This window comes from Corvus hawaiiensis, chromosome 9 (assembly GCF_020740725.1).
Source record: "Corvus hawaiiensis isolate bCorHaw1 chromosome 9, bCorHaw1.pri.cur, whole genome shotgun sequence".
Lineage (NCBI taxonomy): Eukaryota > Metazoa > Chordata > Aves > Passeriformes > Corvidae > Corvus > Corvus hawaiiensis.
Window position 1 is genome coordinate 7,464,874 of NC_063221.1, and position 12,625 is coordinate 7,477,498.

Consider the following 12,625-nt stretch of genomic DNA (forward strand, 5'->3'; position numbering starts at 1 on the left):
TCTGGTCAGGAAAGGAGGAGCTGGACTGCCCTGGGCAGCAGGGTGGGAGGCATGCTGGATAAGCAGCTCTCTCCAGAGGATGCTACACGCAGGCCATGCGTGTAGAGGACAACAACAAGGACAGGCCGGGGCATCCATGTGGTGGTTTAGCTCTCAAAACAGCTCCTGCAGGGATTCAGAGCAGGGCGTTCCGGGCTAATCTCTGCGTCCCCTCAGGGAACCTGAGGATTACTGCTCTGCATCTGCTCACAGGGTTGGGCCCCACCTTGTCAAGGCAGTGGAAGCACTGACAGCCACTCTCAGTTCTTTACTCGGTTTGGGCTCTGTCCCCTGTGGTGCAGCACCTTTAAACTGACTCCCTCACTCACAGGCCTGATGGCTTCTCGTGAACCTTGGCTGGGTTTGTCAGCAAGGGCAGGCTCCTGGCAGCATCTACAGAGCTACAGTGCAGCTTCCTTGGCCATCTCAGGGGCTGGCAAAGGGCAACCACAGGAGTGTCTGACCACCACTGGTACCTACCCAGCAGCTGCCATGGCTGAGTCTTTAGCTGCAGCCCAGGCCAGGGTGGGAGTGGAGGTCCTTGGACAGGAGTCGGCACTATCCCCAGAGCTCTGCTTTCAACTGTAGGCCCATGCTAACTCTTTCAACTTCTCAGCAGAAAGGGCTGCAAAAACCTGGATGGGCTGAGGGGTTTGTGCTGTAACTTATGCACCAAGATCACCGACTTGCTTCTCTTTCTGCTCTTCTCTCTCTCCTGCACCTGCCTGCCAGAGCTCACTGCTGGCCCAGGCACCTTCACGGGACACACTGTTGAGCCTTCCTCCTCCCTTTCAGAACTGGAGATGGTGGTTTGGCATGAGCTCTGGCTGTCCTAGTCCCAGGCAGTCAGCTCCATCTGCTGGCTGCTCTGTCCTTGCCTGCTATGGAAACATGGAAAGCTCCAAGGGACAGTCTTGCTTTTAGCCAGTTTCCTCCCTACACTCACATTCTGCTGTTGAAGCCACAAGTCACAGGGCTGACCCAAATAATTTAAATGATTCACATTTACAAATAGGGAGTATTACATTGAAAACATTTTATTAAACACTGTTACAAATAGGACAATGTATATCAGGTTAAATGAGAGGTTTTTAATTTATAGTCATAACTTAACATGAATTAAAAGAGACTCTCATTTGAAGACTTCTAATGGCTCAAAAATCATATTTTCCATACATAAATATACAAATCTCAGTCTTCTATTCCATTCGTAAACATTATGCAGGCATGCAATCCTTACAAACACCTCCTATTTATTTTAAAATACATTCTGATCAATTGATCAACGGCCACAGACCTACTCAAGAACAAGTATTTTACAATATATGTACAGTTAAGAGCACAGAAATATCCACAGTAAAAGCTGCACAAATAAATATGTATGTATATACAAATAAATACATACGTATGTATTACAGTACATAATCCCACAGGGATGAGATAATTTCAGACCTACCTGCTGTGTTCAGAAACCAAAATACTTTGTGTAAGCACTATGGTTCCTAGTGCTGTTATAGTTAAAAAAAAGGTATCTACATTTTCTGGGATAAGCAGCAGAAACCCAAATAATTGCCCATATCACTACAGCCATATCTATTGACCGGGGCATCTTAAAATAAACTGACTTCCACAAACCAGATCAATAGTTTCAAAGCTGTTCAGTGAATATTTTTTCATCCTGATGATCCTGTTTCTGCAAGCATAACTGCTATGACTCCAGAGAAGACGCCTCCAGCAGTGTAGTAAGTGATGTGAAATAATGCATGTCTTCACCTCACCTCGGTACCTTTGAGTGGAGCAGAGGAGGAACCAGCCCCCTCTTTAGGCAGCAGTGCACTACTTGCCCACCATCTGGACAGGAGATGGCAAGCTCCCAGTTAGGATAACTACATGACTCAGTGTAGGCAGGATTTGGCCAGAAGGCCAGAGTTTTACTCTCTGCTTGTCTTCAATGGAAATACCAGACAGCTTGAGTTCAAAATTTCTGAGTCATACACAAGGTCAATCTTCTTGTCAGCAAGAGGTAAAAACATCTGGACAGCTGCTGATTTGCATGCAGTTTCATTCTTCAGAAATCTGAGACGTAAGGGAAGGTGGCTTCAATTCCTGCAGAGAGAACAAAATTCCTCTATAAATCAGAAAACTGGCATAGATTTGTATTTGCTCTCATTTCAGAGGAATTTTGTATGCAGCAGGTAGCAGAACTGCATAAAAGAGCTCCTAATACTATATGCAGCTGGACAGAATGCTAAGCACAGTCATCTTTAAGGAGCTGAACAACTATTTCTAAAGCAATAAATCCATCAGTCTTGTTAGGTACTTCCATGCAATGCCAAGATACACTAGGTATCCCAAAGCATATATTGCTATGTCAGCAATTGTATAGCAATTAGCAGCTCTGATTGATTGCTTGTGTGATTAAAAGCAAGAGAATTTGTGAGCGAAGACATCACACGTGCTTACCTGAAACACCTGAGTTAGACATTCTCACCAGCACTTTGGAAACTACCTTCACTGGCTGTTTCCTGCCAGTTCCTATAAAACAAAAGTGAGAAGTACTTTAATGACAATAGGTTTATATCAAATGGATTTTAGCAAAGTGATGGCAGTGTTTTTTTCATGTTGCTTTTTGAGACACAACTTACCTGTAAGGAATAAATTTCTTTGCTGCAAGAAGAATAAGAAAAAGTATTAGCATTTCAAGAGAAAAGCCCTAATTCTTGTTGTCTAAATATTTGGGGATTACTACTTTTTTTCTTTTTCAGATGTTCATCCAAAAGCCAAACATGGCATATATGGACGGTTCTTGAAAATAATTTTGGTATTTAACTAAGTATTGGAATTACCACTTTTTCAAAAAGCAAGATATAGGGCTTTGGAGGTTTTGAGGTTTTTCCCTCCACTGAAAATTTTTCAGGAAGGTCAATAAACCAGTGGACCCAGACCAACTGCTCACCTTTTCTCCGGAAGCGCCTTGCAAGCCAAAGGAGGAATGATGCTGTGGACAGCAGAGAGGCAGAAGTGGCTGCTATGCCCACAGAGACGTAGCTGGCTTGGTCAGAGGCTGAAAGGATGAAAAGGTTTCAGTGAGATCAAGGGGCATGTGTGGTCTTTGAAGCCCTCTCTACTTCTTCCCTTTCCTCACGCTCTTCAAGAGGCATCAGAACTGCAGCTTGTAACACTTAAGTTTTCTCTCAGTGAAACAGGACAGTTCCTGTACGCAAGGTAAAAATTACCCCACCCATTGCCAAAGCAATGGCAAGGCAAGAAACTCCCCACACCAGGGTCTGTCTCTAACCTCCAGCCTTGCACAGCAATTTATGCTCCTCTTATTTTTCATGTTGAAGTTCATATTTTAACTCCCTGTGTGCTATCTTCCTCTTTCAGCAACCCTGCTGAGATTGATTAAATTATTCAAGGTTCTAAATTCTGCTCAAGCAAATGAAAGTGGAATTGAGCTTTTAGGACCTCAAGCAAAAGCATTCCAGGCAGGCCAGGGATGTTCCAGCTGAGGGCAGTGGCAGAGCTCTTACTGCCTTGAATGAGAAGGCAAGGCTGAGCTTTCTGTCTTTGAAATTACAGCCTCTGAGAGAAAAGCTCTGTGAGGTCTTTTGGTTGAGGAGTTCATCCAAGAAACTATCACATCAAATAAAAAAACCTATAAAATTTTCCTCTGAGAAACAGACTCATGAATGCAGATTTACCCACAAGGTTGTTTCTCTAGAAAAGCTTTTGTCTCTATTCACATGAATAAAGCTCAATAAGGGAAATATTTTGTTTAAAAACCAAGCAAAAAGAACTGAAATCAAGTTGCAGCTTTTGTTTTTGGATAAGAAATCAACATTTTCCACCAAGATCTTTTAGGATTTTTTCCCTCTTCTATTTTCAAACATGCTGAGTGATTTTGTTGAGGTTTTGAATCCATGGACTTCACTACGTGTTCTAGCTCACTGGTTGGTATTACCACCCTTCCACACCTCATCTGACTAGAAACCCAGTGGCACCTCTCTGTGGCTGGTCACAGGCAAAATACCTTCACATGTGGGCAGGCTGGCACTCCAGTTTCCTGAATGGCTGCACTCAAGAACACGAGAGCCATTGAGACGCCGTCCTTCAAGGCAGCTGAAGTGGCAGGAGGTGTTGTACGTGAAGATCCCAGCCCCCTGGGAGCAATCCATAGAGCCTTTCTCAGGAGAGCTCAGTGGTTCACACTGTATGACTGAAACACAAAAAGAAATGGTTAAGAGTCACTAAGGACTTTCCTGTCCTTGGCCCTATTTTTTTTGCCCTGGTATATGTACAATTTATTTTCAAGTTAATTTGACTTTGGGATGGGAGCAGCTCAGAGCCATGAGCAGGCATTTCTAAGGCACAGCTGAAAACATGGGAACACAGAGTTTAGTTTGGAGCCAGGGCCCTATAGGAATGTGGATTTCTGTGTGTTCCCCAGTGACCAGAAAACTGCAATTTCCATCAGTCTTACCTTTGCATTTTGGCACTGGCTCTGACCACTGTCCCTTTGCCGTGCACTCAGTGCTGGATGGCCCATCCAGGACATATCCCTCACTGCACTGGAAATCACAACGGGAGCCAGAGGTGAGGTCTGCAGGAGCATGGTCACAGGTCACAGAGCCTTCAGCTGGCCATGGGATAGCCTCACACCTCACAGCTGCAACACAAGGAGCACAACAGCAATCAGCACAGATGCTTCAGGAGAACAACACAATGGCAATGCTGACAGCCCTGAGGGCTCGGGTGAGCAGGGATAAGGAAAGGTACCTGCACAGGCTGGCTGCTGCCTGTCCCAGGCCCCAGAAGACCCACACTGCAGTGTAGCTGGTCCTGTCAGGGTAAATCCTTCCTCACAGGTGAACTCACAGGTGGTACCCCAGGTGAGCTGCACAGAGGGATGGGAGCAGTTCACAGCTCCATGGACAGGCACTTCCAAGGCAGGACAGGTCACAGCTGAAAGGCACAAAGGACAACACAGAGCATAGCTTGGAGTAGGTCAAGATAAACACTCTTCCAGGAGCTGGCAAGAAGACCTACCCTACCTGGAGCTGTCCCCTACAGAACCATCATACCTCCATTCAGACCTAGCAGTGTCTCAGAAACAGTGATTTCAGGAGGTTGCACAGTGCAGCCAGAGCCCTTAAATATGCACCTAAAGCATTCAAGTTATCCTGGGAATGGCTCCAGATTACTCTCCACCCTGGACTGCATAAACAGACACTGGCTCCCATTTGTGGTTTAGGGAATAAAGAATCCTTGTCAGAACACTCCACTCTAAAAGTGTGTTATTGTGTGTGTTGGAGACACTGCCCCAGAGTGTTGTTTGTCACCCTGCACTGATGTTTCCTTGCTAATACAAGAGGCTAAATGACCCCACCTTGAGATCAGCTTATGAAAAGTGCTACAGACATGGTGGGGATGAATGTTACTCTTTGATTATACTTGATTGAGAAAGTCTCTTCAGCTTCTTCAAGCTACTCTGAGCTTTAATTGATGGTTTCCAACCTAGCAAGTCTTACCTTTGCATTTTGGCACTGGCTCTGACCACTGTCCCTTTGCCGTGCACTCAGTGCTGGATGGCCCATCCAGGACATATCCCTCACTGCACTGGAAATCACAACGGGAGCCAGAGGTGAGGTCTGCAGGAGCATGGTCACAGGTCACAGAGCCTTCAGCTGGCCATGGGATAGCCTCACACCTCACAGCTGCAACACAAGGAGCACAACAGCAATCAGCACAGATGCTTCAGGAGAACAACACAATGGCAATGCTGACAGCCCTGAGGGCTCGGGTGAGCAGGGATAAGGAAAGGTACCTGCACAGGCTGGCTGCTGCCTGTCCCAGGCCCCAGAAGACCCACACTGCAGTGTAGCTGGTCCTGTCAGGGTAAATCCTTCCTCACAGGTGAACTCACAGGTGGTACCCCAGGTGAGCTGCACAGAGGGATGGGAGCAGTTCACAGCTCCATGGACAGGCACTTCCAAGGCAGGACAGGTCACAGCTGAAAGGCACAAAGGACAACACAGAGCTTAGCTTGCAACAAACCATAGAAAGTTTTTTTCTTTTCTGGTACTTAGCAATACACCCACTGAACAGGAGCAACTTTAGAAAGGGGTCTACTATGCCACCATCTCAGAAAGCAGACAGAAGGGGAAATGTCTCAAAATGGGAAACTGGCTCTTAAGGCAAGACTGCTAATTCATATGCAGCTCATGACAGCAACTATTTACAATCCAAAATTTCCCTATTTTGACTGCTGCTGGGTGATGTTTGAGGCTTGAACTTGATTAGAAAAGTAGCTCATTCTGAGCCAAACACCTCAAAAAATAATTCCTACAGTCAGGAGTAACTGGCCTGTTGAAAGCAGTCTCACAGCTAGGTCATCTCAATTCCCTGCTCCCACCTAAGAGTTGGAAAAGTCTTTCCCTACAAGGAACAAGGCCAGAACATTCATCCTACTCATTTCACCTCCTCAGGAACAGAGACCTGTGAGCTGAAATGAAATAGCACCTACACCACGTAATTAGTTACAAAGGAATTGGCCAAACTTCCATCTGTACCTACTGCCAGAGCAGCACTGAGGTTTACAGGGCTATGTACAATGCAGAAAGCTCACCTTTGCACGCTGCAAGGGGGGCAGACCAGACCCCAGAGGAGGTACAGTGAACAGACTCCAGTGCAGTCAGCTCATAGCCCTCCTCACACTGAACTGTGCAGGACGAGTTGTAGCGGAAGCTCCCCAATGGATGGTGGCACTCAAGGCTCCCGTGATCAGGTTTCTTTAGTGGATCACAACTCTTAACTTCAAAGAAGCACAAGAAGGTACACAGTCAGTCTCTTTGGCTGAGCAGGTAAACCAAGAAGCCAAACTGAACACTAGCTAGCATGAGTTGGTCAAAAAGCAGGATGAAGTAATCTTACCAAACTCGCATTCAGGCCCATAGAACCCAGGGTTGCAATGGCAGGTGTGATTGTTAATGGTCTCTATGCATTCTCCATGGCCACTGCAGAGAGATGGGTTGCAAGAAGCTGAAAAAAAAAAAAAATACAGCAAATTATGAAAGAATCAACAACAGCTACTAATGAAACCTGGCTAGCCCTTTGTTTATCTTTCTAACACTAAACAAGCCCTTTGTATAGAAAAAGAAAATCAAAGGGTTTGGTACTTAGGATTATCCTGTCATTTCACAGAATTTCTGAAATCCACACTTTTTACAGACTAGCTCACAGTAAAAGGATTGAGCTGGCTGGAAACTCCAAGACCGCTTGTTCTGAGGTAAATATTAGCAATATTTAAAATGCAAAAGGAACAATAAAAATCCTCAACAGGTACATTATTCATTAACTCACCACAGCTCTAATTTGGCTGATATTTGACTTTGATTTTTTTTTCATGACTTGCATTAGCCACTTCTACACAAAGCATTTAATCTAATCCAGTGGTCTATAGCCAGCAGACAGATGCTTCCAAAAGGGCAATTCTTAACTTGCTAGAGCCACTTAGAGAGGGATGGAAGTTACCATCTGAAAGAGCCTGCTTCTCTCCTCTGATTATAGAGAAGGTCTGCTGATTTGCCCCTAAAAGGATGCAAAATATTCTGGGAGCTAAAAGGTGAGATTAATCCAAATCTTAGAACAAGGACAACCTCAACCCCATAAGTAAGCATAAGTGTACAAGTGCTTACAGAGTCAGGTAGCTGATATATAAGATGAAGTTAACTCATCCCAGCCACCACCTCATCTCCACAGGGACACGCTGGAATGACCTTTATCATACCATACCTGTGTAGCACAAGGCGACCTTCTTTTTCTCACACTGCTCATCATTCCATTTGCCGTCATCCTTCCCTCTTTTGATGTAGATCTCAACACAGTCCTCGTTGTTCCCTTTGCCATTTGGCTCACCTGAAGCCCAGTTTCTTGCTTCTTCTGTCAATTCTTTGTTAGTTCCAGTCCAGGTCCATACATCATTAATTTTTCTGATTCCAATCCAGTAGTAACCCGGATTGAAGGGTAAGAAGCCATTGAGGTGCTTGATTTCCTCCTTATTCTGGATGGCAACCAGGTTAGTGTACTTCTTTCTGCACCACAGCTCTGCTTCCCTGTAGGTCATGTTTGTGTCTGAATAATGGTACGTCCACCCATTCACCCCCTGAAGTACTGTAAGTCCTAGAATAAAAAGATATCCAAAAGTTGGTGTCTGACTTCTCCCCTCCTCTCTCCCTAGAAGAGGACATATAAAGCTCTATAAATACTGCAAACTTGTCAGTATCTGAAGCTGCATAAAAACTAGTGGCAATTATTTTACAAAAAATCACCTGGCAAACTTCAAATCAGGCAAGTCAGCTTCAAGTACAGGGACTTCAGCCTGTAAAACTATGTCTGATCACACAAAGCTTTGAGACTTCACAGCAGACTGTAGGAGCCAATTATGGCTTTGACAGGCAAGCAGGAAAAATGTGCCATTGCATCCAGAGGTGTTTCTGTGTGAACACAGCCTCAGGTTAATTAGGGCGGGTTCAAAAATTCTTTTTGATGCTGAGCTCAAAGAGAACAGTCACACTAATATTGCTATCCAACTAGTTTTCTACACAGAGAAATACATACTTACCATAGGCAAGAAGAGATAGGAACTGCAAGCAAATCATGTTTTCTGAGTTTTCTCTTCTCTATCTTTTAAGCAGATGGCTATGAGAAATCAAAGAAACACGTTTGTAAAAAAAAAAATAGTGAGCTGTCAAAATTCCATATAAACTACTGTCCATGCAATGTTTGCTACATACTTTTAAACAAGACTTGAGTAGGATTTCCACTTCTAGGAAATTATTAATTTTAAAGCAGTTTTTAATATCAAGATACTTTTAAATGCAAACAACTTTTAAGGAACCTGAACACAGCTGTCCCGTTCACCTTTAGCTGAGCAGTGAAACGGAATAACAGAGTCCATTTCTACTCACAGTTTGTAGCTGCAGTGCCCAGGTGACAGAATTCCTCTGCGCTGTTTCCCAGAGATTGCTTTCTGTGGCTAAGTGGATGAACTCAGTCTTGAAAATCAAGTTCAGCTCCAAGTGTCTGGACTCTGTAATGCTCTGCCTTTTATTACAGCCTTTTATTCCCTCAACTAGCCTCTCCTCCACTAGACGGGAAATTCCACGTGGAAAAAAATTTCTTGGAAAATCCCAGGATCTGGCCCTCCCACACGTCAAGACGGATGTTTCCCCTTGCCAGATTAACCCTCCCAGAAAGACACACTGTGCTGAAAAACTGCCAAGTGCCACATCACAAACTTTTACTGACAGAAACACACAATTCCAGGATATCAAGGATGAGGATGATGGTTAGCTCGAATTAATTGCATGAATAAGCAGATTCCAATTTTTCACCTGGCATAATGTTTTGCAGCAAGGAGGTGTTAGTTCTTCCAGTATCTCAGTAGGAAAGGCACCAACACTCAAAGCTGGTTAACTAAGTTTGAGTAAAAATGGGAACAGCAGCATTGGACAAGCCCTTCCTTGTGGATCTCAGCATTGCAGAGCTCTCATTTTGGTCAGGTTTGCCAGTCTCAGAATTGCTGGAACTTTTCTACAGCCCTGCTCACAATACATGTTCATCAGTCACTCATAGCAGTCAAGCTTGAAACATGTACCTTGCTTTGAAGAGTCCCTTGCACCATATTCTTCAATGTTGTGATCTCAATAGAGTTACAGCTCCTGAACAGGTGCATATAATATTTCAGGTGGACAAGACAATACACTAGGAATTGACACACATTTATTGTGTATACCCTGATTAATTATACTACTGCATAAAGCTTCACCATTATGGATGGGGTTTAATGAGGCTGAACGTGCAAAGGACTCAACACGGGTTGTCAGCAATAGGGGGCCACAGCTGTAAAGCATAGTTAGAGTTTATACGGTGCATATTGGAGCTCCAATTTTGGAGCCTCAACCTGTTCTTACAGAATAAAAATCAGTGGATTCCAGATTCCAAGCTAATATCAACTGGTATCACCCAATTTTTTCCACAAAAAATAAAAAGAATTGTCAGGTAGCCAAAGATCTCTGCCCATCAAAGAAATCATCTCAGAAAAGGGCAAGGAATAAAGAGTATATTCTAAACCAACTTCAGTTACTAACAAATCATGAGAGTTGACTAGCAATTGCAATGAAGTCCTAGAAAGCAAGTCAAAGTTAGTTACTGAAGGGAGTGAGCATTAAAAACAACACACTGAATATTTGTAGGGAGAGGAGCACTTTCTAGCAGGTGTGAACTAGCAAAGCTGGAAACACAAACGGACAATCAAGAAACTCTGGAAAGCTAAGGTTAGCTTTTGGCTGGCCTGGGCAAGATTTGCTTAGAAGAACCAGACTTCCCGAGGCTTCCAGGCAGCATCAGATCAGAACTGCTGTTTATTTAGCCTCAAACTGGGAATGAAAACACTTCCTGTTTGCCAGCCTTTCTCTGTTAGGAGGATTTACCATCTCAAGAACACAGACAGAAGCTGGTATTTTAATGTACTTGAACAGCACATTATGCAGCAGGGCCTGATTTCACAGGGGTTCTGTAAACATTATTCTACTAAAGACTAACGTTAATCAGTCTTGATAGGGCAGGCTTTTTTTTGTTTGTTTTTGTTGTTGTTGTTGGGGTTTTTTTGATCAGCTGTTATACCTGTATGCACAGAAAAATTATAGACAACTCCAGGACAGTTTTTATGTTCCCAGGGGCCAAGAGGCAGAAAATCCTATGTCTTTTCCTGGAGATTCTCTTTTCCAAGTCATTTAATGAGCTTCCTACTGGTAAGAGCTCATCCTTGTCATGGCAGAAACTCTGAAGAAAGCTTTGAGGAAACTTTATCAGAGTTCCTTTGCTAATGGAATCTCCGGAGGAAGGAAGAGCTTACTTAATAATTTACAGTAGTCTTCCTTTGCAGGGGCTGTCTGAGACCTCTTGTCTGCAGCAGATAAAGAAACCCCCACAAAAAATAACAGAACACCAAAGCCTGCAAGCAATATGCTTGTAAAAACTCCAGCCTAAAAAAAGACTGCTTCTTTTTGTTGGCTGTATTCCCTTATGCATCATTGACATGGGGCTCTTTTTGGTTTTTCCCAGGGAATTCTGCTATCCACTGACTATATTCGTATTTCCGTGTAAGGTACTGGAAGATGAAGGCAAAATTTTCAGTAAAAAAGAAAGCCTGAAAAATCATTCTCAAAACCACACAACAGAGGCTAAAACCTCATTATTAAAAGTAAAAGGCACTTAGAAACTCCAACCCTGCTGTTCAGGAAGACTGGGATTTCTATGAGCTAAAGCTCACGTTGGATGCTATGCTACATGTATATTTCAGGAAAATACCTCTGATACAGTTACTTAAATTGAACTGTAGATAATCTAGCTAAAAATGCCATGCAGCCTGACCTTAGCTGCTTTCTATGTTACTTATTTATTCTCTTCCCAAAGTTGTTTCACATTTATGCTTTTTTACTCTTTTACCAGTTGATTTGGGAATGTAAGACCCTCATTTCTTGTGCTGCACAGAGCTGGATGAAGTTGTTGCTCTCCCCTTGTGCTACATGAGCACAGACATAGTTCCATAAAATTAATACAGTTCCCCTCTTCCAGAAAAATAGGAGACTCTAAAGAAAATTTTTTAGAAATGCTGAACATTCCTTGTTCCTATACACTCCAGACTTTCATTTTCACAAGTCTAGCTTTTTATAGTGGATGGGAACACTCCAGACCACCTCTTTTCCCTTACAGAGGTGCCTTGACAATTATGTAGCCACAACTAATTTTCCAGTTGGAAGGTTTACTTAAGAGGCCACTATGAGACACAAAGGGTAGGAAAGGGCTATATAAACATATTAGGAATAAAACCAACAAAATCCAGCCTGGTCTGCTACGTAAAGGACAGCAATTGACAGAGGACATGTCAAATGTAATTTCTTTCTATATAAAGGAAAGTTAATACTCATTGCCATAGTGTTATGCATTGGGAAAAAAGAACAGGTCAGATAATGGAAATACTGGAGTGAAGATTATTTAGGTTGGTTACAACCAATCAAGCCACAGTTTAAAGATCCAAACCTTCTGTAATTAACTTCGAGAATATGAGAAAAAAGGTGTAAAAGGGTGGACAAAAAGCAAATATTGCCTCTCTGTATCTCAGAAAAGAAGATCAAGGGAATTAGAAGCTAGGCCTTCCACGAGAGCACCTAGAAAAGACACTAGAACACAGAAAAATTTTAAAGAAAACAATTGAAAAATCAGCAGAAGGCTGCTAAGATATCAAGAACAGCTGACATTGATGATTGATCTGTTCCTGGCAGATCAACCTAGTTTGTGCCTCAAGGCTGTGTCAGTAATAAAGAAACAATGGTGCACTATGGTTTTTTATAATTAAGATTTTTAATGTTGTCCCATGAGACATTCTTATGAGGAAACAAGTGAAACAATGCTTAGCTGAAATCACCATAAAATGAGCATACAAGGGATGGAATCACTACTCAAAAGGCAGTTTTTCAAAGAACCCAATCTGTCCAAGAGAACTGTTTTATTCCCACCCCAC

General features: G+C 43.1%; 1 protein-coding gene across 2 annotated transcripts; it reads right to left on the bottom strand.

Annotated features, from left to right (window-relative positions):
- Window positions 1-1,060: 1,060 nt before the first annotated feature.
- On the bottom strand, window positions 1,061-9,165 carry LOC125330430 (E-selectin-like). Of its 2 annotated transcripts, XM_048313532.1 has the most exons (14): window positions 9,009-9,163; window positions 8,663-8,739; window positions 7,834-8,220; window positions 6,973-7,080; window positions 6,668-6,853; window positions 5,867-6,052; window positions 5,571-5,756; window positions 4,819-5,004; window positions 4,523-4,708; window positions 4,073-4,258; window positions 2,996-3,103; window positions 2,685-2,706; window positions 2,503-2,574; window positions 1,061-2,145 (listed from the first exon to the last, which is right to left on the bottom strand). In XM_048313532.1, the coding sequence occupies exons 2-13, from the start codon at window positions 8,697-8,699 to the stop codon at window positions 2,517-2,519; spliced, it is 1,836 nt and encodes a 611-aa protein (XP_048169489.1). In that variant the 5' UTR covers window positions 8,700-8,739; window positions 9,009-9,163; the 3' UTR covers window positions 1,061-2,145; window positions 2,503-2,516. The 2 variants fall into 2 exon arrangements, with proteins under 2 accessions (XP_048169489.1, XP_048169490.1); XM_048313533.1 differs by lacking the exons at window positions 4,523-4,708; window positions 4,819-5,004 and having other exon boundaries at window positions 9,009-9,165.
- Window positions 9,166-12,625: the final 3,460 nt, after the last annotated feature.

Coding starts and splice junctions, on each gene's coding strand:
- LOC125330430 (XM_048313532.1), bottom strand. CDS start 8,699: ATGATTTGCTTGCAGTTCCTATCTCTTCTTGCCTATG. Junction 8,221..8,662: donor CCTATCTCTTCTTGCCTATG/GTAAGTATGTAT, acceptor TTTTTATTCTAG/GACTTACAGTACTTCAGGGG. Junction 3,104..4,072: donor CAGCCTGCCCACATGTGAAG/GTATTTTGCCTG, acceptor TCATCCTTTCAG/CCTCTGACCAAGCCAGCTAC.